General features: G+C 51.0%; 1 protein-coding gene across 2 annotated transcripts in view; it reads left to right on the forward strand.

The window, feature by feature from the left end:
* The window catches only part of ITGA11 (integrin subunit alpha 11), a 50580-nt gene that overhangs the window by 38712 nt on the left and 2995 nt on the right, over positions 1 to 8873 (forward strand). Inside the window, exons 20-30 of one of the 2 annotated variants that reach the window (XM_026855729.1) lie at positions 228 to 435; positions 2131 to 2229; positions 3559 to 3635; positions 4270 to 4359; positions 5635 to 5725; positions 5838 to 5951; positions 6413 to 6499; positions 6728 to 6838; positions 7267 to 7362; positions 7734 to 7847; positions 8131 to 8842. In XM_026855729.1, coding sequence (XP_026711530.1) covers positions 228 to 435; positions 2131 to 2229; positions 3559 to 3635; positions 4270 to 4359; positions 5635 to 5725; positions 5838 to 5951; positions 6413 to 6499; positions 6728 to 6838; positions 7267 to 7362; positions 7734 to 7847; positions 8131 to 8202 — 1159 coding nt within the window. In that variant the 3' untranslated portion in view covers positions 8203 to 8842. Of the gene's footprint in view, positions 1 to 227; positions 436 to 2130; positions 2230 to 3558; positions 3636 to 4269; positions 4360 to 5634; positions 5726 to 5837; positions 5952 to 6412; positions 6500 to 6727; positions 6839 to 7266; positions 7363 to 7733; positions 7848 to 8130; positions 8843 to 8873 lie in introns of those variants that run through there. The other variant, XM_026855730.1, reaches the window with a different exon arrangement.

Raw genomic sequence — 8873 nt, forward strand, 5'->3', positions numbered from 1 at the left:
AGCTCCCAACTGATTTTGAGAAAGCTAAGCACCGTTAGCGAAAAATCACAAGCAAAACAATGATCCACAGGAGGAATTTCTGATTCCTCTTTCCGTAGCAGCACAGCACAACAAAGCAGGGATTTCCTTGCACTATCCTATGCACTGTGCACATAAAAATCCCAGAGCTGGGTCTTGGCGTGGCGCTGCAGGCAGCCCTTGCCTGCACTGCTGCCCTCCTCTTGCAGGGAGTACTGCCGACGGTCTCTGCGGAGGGCACCGCCGGACTGCTCGGCCTTCAGCCTCTCCTTCGACACCTCCATCTTCATCATCGAGAGCAGCAGGAGGAGGGTGGCCGTGGAGGCGGCGCTAGAGAACCGAGGTGAAAATGCCTACAGCACGGTCCTCAACATCTCCTTCTCCAGGAACCTCCAGTTTGCCAGCTTGATCCCCAAGGTGAGGCTGCCAGGGGAGATCCAGGGCTTTCCAAAGGTGCTTCTAATCCTGGCCGGATGAGAAAGCTGTGTCCTAAACCAGAGCCCAAAAATGTCTTCATCCCTCATAAATCAGACATGTTTATGGGCTTAGTTTCTAAGCACTTACAGCCATTTCAGCTCTTTATTTTGGAAATAAAAAAACGTTTGAATTTTAAGAGCCTGAAAGAAGGTCAAATGCAGATGAAATTATTTCCCCTCTTTATTTTTCTACTCCAATAGTTTAAAAATACTTGCTGCACTTGGCCAAGTTCCTGTCAGGGATGAATTTTTGCAGCTGAGATATAACTCCTGGAAGTACAGGCTGATAATGGGAATGTGGCCACAGCTCAGCACCGAGCCGGGCAATGCCACATCTCTATTGCTGTCCCCTGGATGAGCCCATCAACCCCATCCACTCCCAACCTCCCAATATTTCACCCCCACCACTCACTCAGTCTCAGTGCAAGTCCTCCTTTTTCCCAGCGAGGTTTGGGAAATATGCTGATGCTGCTGAGCCCTCCCTCGTCCCCCCAGTGACTTCATACCCGCCCGCAGATCCCATGTCCTGTGTTTGTTTTTCTACAAGCCATGCCAAGGGAAAATTGTGGGGCACATTGCCCACAAAATAAGAAAAATGTATTTTCTGAGCGATTACTCCAAATTAAGTGAGGGGGAAAAACCCTACAATGCTCAGTAACAGAAAGCACCCATGCAGCAGTGGTTGCAGGAAATATTTGTAGCTGGTTATAGAAGCGTCACTGCTAATGGGTTCCTGGCTGCCGGTCCTTATAAAAAAGCAAATTGCCAACTGGAGAGAATGGATGTTTGTGTCAGAGGCTGTACAGAGACCTGAATGAAAATCAGCTGTAGCCCCAGAAAGTCCATCATCTCAGCAGATGAGTGGGAGAAAGCTCTGGGCTGTTGCTGGCAGTTTTTAAGGCATTTTCCCTGATGCTGGTACTGGGATGTTTCAGCTCCTGGGCAGGACTTGTCTAGTACCATTGAACTGATAACCTTGTGGGGGTCTAGCACAGGGCTAAAAACTGGAATATCTCATCGTCTCGTGGTGGGAATGGACACCTGCATACATCCAGGCTACAATCTCTTGTAGGGTTGCTACAGCTTGGCAGCAGAGGAGCAGAGCAGGGTCAGCACCCCATCCCACCACAGCCAGTGCTTGGGCCTTGCAGTGGGCAGGAGCTTCCCCAGCCTGGCTGGTGAGCTGGAAGGTGTTCAAGCAGCAGAAATGTAATTATTGAGACAGGAAATTAAATATTACTGTTTAGCTAGCGGCCACGAAGAACAATAGCGCGTGTTATCTCTTGGTGCTTCCCTGTGACTCCTCATCACAGAAAAATATTCCTCTTCCCAATTACAGTGCCAAGAATAATTGAGTTCATTCATTTACTGCTGTAGTTACATTTCTAAAGAGGATTTAAATCAGAAAGCTGGAAATTACTTGTTAGAAATGCCCCTCTCCAGGAACTGCCCTAGAAATTTGCCTGTATGGGAAGGATTCCCAGCCTGTGGCAAGCAGGGTTGGTTGGTTGGTTTGGTTGTTTTTTCCAAAAGTTAAAGCCTGTTTTGAGCCCTGTGGGTGTGCTTTCTGCTTTTATAAAGAGCCAGGACATGGGGCTCGTGCCCAGTGTCGCGGACACTTTGTGTCCTGTTTTAGGACGACACAGACATCAATATTGACTGCATGACTGAAGACAAGCACCCCAACAAGAAAGTGTGCAATGTGAGCTACCCGTTCTTCCGAGCCAAGGCCAAGGTAAAGCTATTCCCTCCTGCCCAAGTGAGGCTTTACCCATGGGACAGGAGCCCTCTGCCCCTGGCATTGCCATGGAGTCACATCCATCCATCTTTGGGTTTTGAACAGGATTTTAAAGATAAACATTTGGTTTCTTCCCTTTCCCTGTCCATCACTGCTGTTTGAAAGGCACGTTAGGGGAGCTGGGATGGTTAGGGCACTGCCTTGGTGTTAGGAGAGCACCAAAATCCAACCCAGCTCCTCTGAGTCAAAGAATTTGTCTCCAGTCCTTTGGAGCAATTTAATGTTGGCTTCAAACCACTGATGGTAATTTGCCCAAGCTCCTTCCTCACAGGATGAGGCACCCTTCCGTGCCTGAGAGATTTCCCTTGCTCTGAACACCCAAGGTCCCTCCAGACCATCCTCTGAGCCTGCCCAAGCCTCCTCGGGTTGGTGGCATCCTCCAATCCGCAGCTTACAGCAGTTCCCAACACGTGGGGTAAGCCCAGGTCTAGTGGGCATCGTTTTTTATATGCCGTAAAACCCTTTGTCAATGCTAGACACAGCATTAAGGTGGGGAAGGAAAAGCCTGTCCTTCATCCCCGTAGGAAAAGGGGCCAATACAAACAGGATCTAAAGATAAAATCTTTCTAACCCCTGTATCTGTGTGAAGCCTTTCCTTGAGAGAAGCTTGATAATGATGGGATGAGCTCCAGGCACCTCGCGAGGCTTGAAAGCTCCCAAAAACGTCCTTTCAGATGCCTGTGGCTATACAAAGCGCGCAGCAGCCCGACTCCCCATGACCTACGGGGGCTGAGAATGCATCTGCGTGGCATCAGGTAGTCCAGGTCCTGCCAAAACAAAGACAAGCTGGAAATGGAAATTTGGCCCAAGAGCAGCAGGAGCTTTAATATTATACTCAGCTGTGCAGTCCCAGACAGTTTGAGGTCATTGCCACAGCTCTCGCAGATGTGACATTTATCACATTTTATTGTTGTTGGCCTCTCTCCGGCTGCCTTCCCCCGCCAGCCGACCCCGTGCCGCAGATGGGAGCGAGCTGCCTCTCGCTGCAGGTCCCCCGGAGGGTTTCACTTCCAAAGGGGGGCTGCTCTCTTCTCCAAATCTCACAGCAAAAAAATGCAGCGTGCAGGGCTGAGAGCAAATCCTGCAAATCCCCAGCATGGCCTCTTTTCTCCCTGGAAAGCCGAGGCTCTGCCCAAAGCCCAGCAGCATCTCCCCGTGGGATCAGCGGGATGCTCTCACCCACACAGCCCCTGCACCACTCCTGGCTGGCCCTCGGGGCTTTTTTTCCCCCTAATATTGTCTCCAATTTGTTTCCAACCTCCACAGGTAGCTTTTCGCCTGGATTTTGAGTTCAGCAAGTCGATTTTCCTTCAAAGCATGGAGATCTACTTGATCGCCAACAGGTTAATGGTTGCTTTCTCCTTTGTGCGTGTTTGCGAGATCGACAGAGGGTCACCTTCTCCTGTAGCCGTAGGTGATGCTGGAGGCCTTACTTGGGGAATAACCACAAGAAAACCTGGTTTCCATGGGTTATTAGAGAGTGTGGAGCCCTGTATTCACAAACCAGGCTATTTTTATTTATCTATATATTTATATTCATCATTTATTTGTATATGTGGTACCTGTGCAGTTGAAGAAGGGTCCCCAGCCACTGCTGCTTTCTTACCCACCTTCACAACTGCAAGTACTCCTAACAGCTTTGCAAAATTCTCCTCAATCATTTCCCCTGCACAGGTAAAGTTTTTTGACAGCCAAGTGAAATCTCACTATTTATTTTTCATTTTCATCAAAGATTAGAGCAGACGAGGATTCACTCTGCTGGGGCTGCTGCACCGCTTTAAGGCTGCTGGGCTCTAAATGATCTACTTTTATGGCCTTGGACTAATAAAAGTTAGAGAATAAAATTTCCTCTCTTTACACTTTGGCCAAAAAGCAAAAGTTCAGCCTTTTCCCACCTGCTTCCTATGATCCCCCCCAAAAAAATCAGAGGGGAGCCAACTCTTGCCTCACTCCCCACTTGCCCCACTGCTGTTTCAGTGACAGCGAGGAGAAGGAGAGCACCAAGGAGGACAACTTCGCCCATTTGAATTTTCACCTGAAGTACGAAGCCGACCTGCTCTTCACCAGGTGGGTGTTTTAGAAGGGGACGCAGCTTTCGGAGGAACACAGTTTGCACGGTGTCCTTTGGGGAAAGCAGCGCCTCACGCCATGGGAGCCATGTTCAAACAGAGCCCAGTGCAAACTGAGCTTTCATTTGGGGAATTTGTTTAGAAAAGGGGCTGAAGGAATCAGAGAATCAGGGATATCCCGCTCGGGGGGTCCTTATAAAAATCCACATCAAGGAGCGACAAGGTGTTGTGCTTTCATAATGGTTAAATGCACAAGTGGTATTAAATAGGTCTGAGGGCAACTTTTTTCATGGGGAAAAAAGTACTTATTGTAGGCAATAATGTTCATAGCATGTGTTACTAGCCAGTGTCTGGGCCGGTAGCCATCCCACTATAAAAATCATCTGAGGGATGTGTGTGGAAGGGTTTGGGCATCAACAGTAACTAAAGCAGAGAGCGTCCTTGCTCCAAGGAGAGTGGGAGCTAAGTCACAGGTAATAATTTATTAACCTGATTATAAGAAAAAACACGGACCCCAGTAGCACATTCCCTGGCACCTCTTGCTGTAATTCTTAGCATATTTTTTTAAGACCTTCAGTCATTTAAATTTTTTTACACTAGTGGCAGTAGGGCACTGAAAATAAAACCATTTTAATACTTAAAATTTTGGAGGAGTGGGAGGACTCTCACTTTTAACAAATATAAGAATTGCCCTTATGGGAAAAGGGAGAGCTTGGATGAAATGTGCCAGCACAAAAAATTCAAATCTGGGAACACTGGGGACAAAAAAAAAATAAATTTTAAAGAGTTTTGGGGGGGTTGGGGCCACACATTTCATGTTGTGACAGTGGTGAGCGTGTGTCCCACCACAGACGATCCTGGCCAGGCCCCCATCAGATGCTTCTGGCTCCTTCCCCTCCTCTCCAGCTGTAAAACATAGATGTGATTTCCCTCTTCTGATTTACACATGACATTCGAACTGCCAACCAGGGCCTTGAATGTCTCTGTTATATTAAAAAGGTGAGAAAATTTCTACAAAGAAAGGGAAAATACTGAAGAAGCAGAATAGTTTGAAAAATCCCCCATCTTTTTTTTTTTTTTTTTTTTTGCACAAGGTGGAGCCAGACAATGGTTTCCATCCGAAATGGGGCCAGAGAGACCAAATCTTGGGGAACCTGCCTGCAGTGGGGCTGGGGCTGCCCAGTCTGGTGCTGAGGGCAGCTGGGCATGGGGCTGCTTCATGCTCTGTTTGCCCCAAGCTCACCTCACGACTTGTCCTCCTTCGTCACAACAGGGTGTCGAGCCTGGGCTACTACGAAATCAGGTCAAACAGCTCCCTGGAGAGATACGACAGCATCGGCCCCCCCTTTCATTGCACCTTCAAGGTAAGGAGGGAGTTTTAAACTGGCTGAGGGACCCCCTGAGCATCATCCCGGAGGTGGGATGTCCCACGGGATGCTGGCACCCCAGGCACACCCTTGTCCTCTGCCCTCACAGCTGCAGAACCTGGGCTTCTTCCCTGTGGAAGGGGTGACCATCAAGCTCACGGTCCCCATGGCCACCCGGGCGGGCAACCGCCTCCTGCTTCTGACCGAATTCGAGGCAGACCAGGTAGGAAGGGGGTTTCGCCCCCATTAAGCACATGTGGGTCCCTTCTGCACTGGGAGTGGGGATGGAGCCCCAGGCAGTCGGTCACCCTATCCATTTGCAAACCTGCTCACACCTGCATGGACAGACTTGGCTCCTGCCCGTGCTTCTCTCTTTTGCATTTGCTTGGCTGGAAACATGGAAAATGGTAGTGGCCAAAGGGTTTAGTCCAAATATTTCTCCGAGCTATACCTCCCTCCAGCACGCAATTAATTCTTGAGGGTCTTGGAAGTTTTAGCTGTGCCTGGGTGAACTGGAGGCGTGCTGGGGAGAAGAGGCTCAGCCACCAGCACCAGAAAAGCACAGGGGTGTCCAGGGTCCCCCCTGCTCTCACCAGGACGGGTGCTGAGCACGGGGAATGATGTGGAGAGGTGGCCACCGTGGTCCATGACCCCATGCTCGGAGCCCATCGGCTTCTCCCACAGGAGAACACAACCTGCAACATCTGGGGAAACACCACCGACTACCAGAGGACACCGGCCGAGGAGGACCTCTCCCGCACCCCCCACCTGGTACGCACCTTCGTGGGCCTGATCCTGGCCCCCGACTGAGCCCTGCCAGCCCAGACAGCCACCAAACCAGAGAGCAAGCCCCTGGGATGGGGATGCCCCGTGGCCACGTGGGAGGACGGGTGCGTGGCCCCTCCACCGGCATTTGGATCTCGCTCTGGAGGGAGAAGCCCAGGGGGGTTTTAATCCCCTTCTCGGCAGCTCCTACACCACAAACTTCTCCCCTTACAGAACCACAGCAACTCTGACATCGTTTCGATTGACTGCAATGTGAAATTAGCCCCCAACGAGGGGATGGATTTGCACTTGCGTGGCAATCTGTGGATGAAGTCTCTGAAAGCAGTAAGTTCTAAAGCAGGCATGTGGCTTTTGAGGAGAAATCACCCAAAGGAGCCTTCACACCATGAAAACGTGGGATTTTTTTTTTTAACTCTCCTGCAATTGCCTTCCCCACCCCCACCCCCCCCATCCACTAGAAGCCCAGGCACCTGTAAGGTGATTTTTTTGTTTTCACAGCCCATGGTGTGTACATCCAACATCCTGCACAGCACCTCACTGTGGGGAATTTAAACCCAAGGAATTCTTTCTTGTTGCAATTTAACCCTTCTCCCTACATGACCTGCATTGTCCTCTCCCTTGGATGCAGCACACAGCATCCCTGGCATGGATGTAAAGCCAGTGAGGGGGGATTAAAGCTTTGGGAGGTACCTGGTCTGGATGCTGGGTCCTCTCCCATGGCCAGTGCTCATGTCCAGCATCTCTTTGCACAGCTGAAGTTCAAGTCACTGAAGCTCACTATGAATGCTGCTCTCCAGCGACGCTTCGGGAGCCCCTTCATCTTCCGTGAGGAGGACCCCAGCCGTCAGGTGAGCCCCCGGGCAGGACAGTCACACACAGACCCGGCAGCTTGGAGGATGCTGCAAAACCCCGCAGCGGAAAAAACCCTGTGGCCGGCAAAAGGGCTGCAGTGACCAGCACTGGGCACCCAGCTCCGCAGAGCCCAGAGCAACACGGTGCAGTTGTGGCCAGAGCCAGACAGCTCCAGTCCTGGCACCACAGGGAAAACCCGACCCAAATGGCTGGTGCATAGGGTGGGCATCCTCCCCAGCAGCTCTGGCACCCTCCCCAGGATGCTCAGCACCCCAACCATCATGCCACCCCCCCATCCCCTCCGTTCCGACCCGCCCCGCTCTTGCACCTGGCAGCAGCAGTGTATGTTGATGCTCTTGCCTCGCAGATAACGTTTGAAATCTCCAAGCCGGAGGAGTCGCAGATCCCCATCTGGATCATCCTGGGGAGCACGCTGGGAGGGCTCCTGCTCCTGGCCCTGCTCGTCCTGGTGCTCTGGAAGGTGAGCAGCCCTTAAGCCACGCGCGTTGGGGGCGGCTGCGGCTCGGTGGAGACCCCCCCATGTGTGGAGGGACCCCCTGGCCCCCCAGCTCCGTGTCCACAGCCCCACGAGCCCCTCGGCACCGCCAGACATCACAAAAAGCTCCTCTGACTTCTTTCCGCTTCCACGTTATTTATATTCAGGGTCATAACTCCCGGCAATATCCCGTTAAAAGCAAGGCGCTTCCCAGCAATCTGCTGAAGTAATGGTGGGGTTTTCTTTTGTTTCTCTTTAAACCCTACAGCTTGGATTTTTTAAAAGCGGGAGCCGCAGGCGAGCGGCGGAGCGGGAGCGGAGCGCCCAGGGGCTGGAGTGATGCTGCCAGGGGCCACCGGGTCCCCCCTCCCCGCACCCCCTCCCAGCCCCTCGCCGGTTACGGAGCAGAGGTTCACCTCGATGCCGAGGGATTTGGGTGCTGAACTTGGGTTTGCATCGAGATGAGAGTACAGCCCTTTGTGTGAAATCACCTAAACGGGTCTAAAAGCAAAAAAAAAAAATAAAAATTAACACTATACATAGCAAAGATTCCCAACCCCTACTCCTGGCCCTGTGCCACGGCGAGAGGAGCTTCAAACTGGGTTTGCAAGGAGGTGGCAGCAGCGCGAGGGCAGAGGGGCCACCGAAGCAACGGCCCCTGTAAGTTGGGGCAAACTATGGGGCTGCAAAAATCTGTAAAAAAATAATAGCCTTAAAAAGATGAGGATTTCTCATTCCCGCGGCTGAGCTGTTGCAAATCCCCGGGCTTTGCTGGCCACGGCTCTGAAACTGTGTTGCATTTGTTAACCGGAGCAATTGGGTGGAGATTTTAATTTGCCTTCTTCTTAATGCACTGAAATACATATGATAGCAAATTAAAGCACCTTAATGCAAATCTCCAGTGTCCAGCTGTACATAGTTATTCTAAAGATACTTACCTGTTTAAGCAGAGGAGAAAAAAAAATAATTCAAAAAATGTACAAAAAATTTATCATGAACCAGTTTGAAGTG

This window comes from Athene cunicularia (assembly GCF_003259725.1).
Source record: "Athene cunicularia isolate RWA chromosome 10 unlocalized genomic scaffold, athCun1 chr10_part1, whole genome shotgun sequence".
NCBI classification, from domain to species: Eukaryota; Metazoa; Chordata; class Aves; order Strigiformes; family Strigidae; genus Athene; species Athene cunicularia.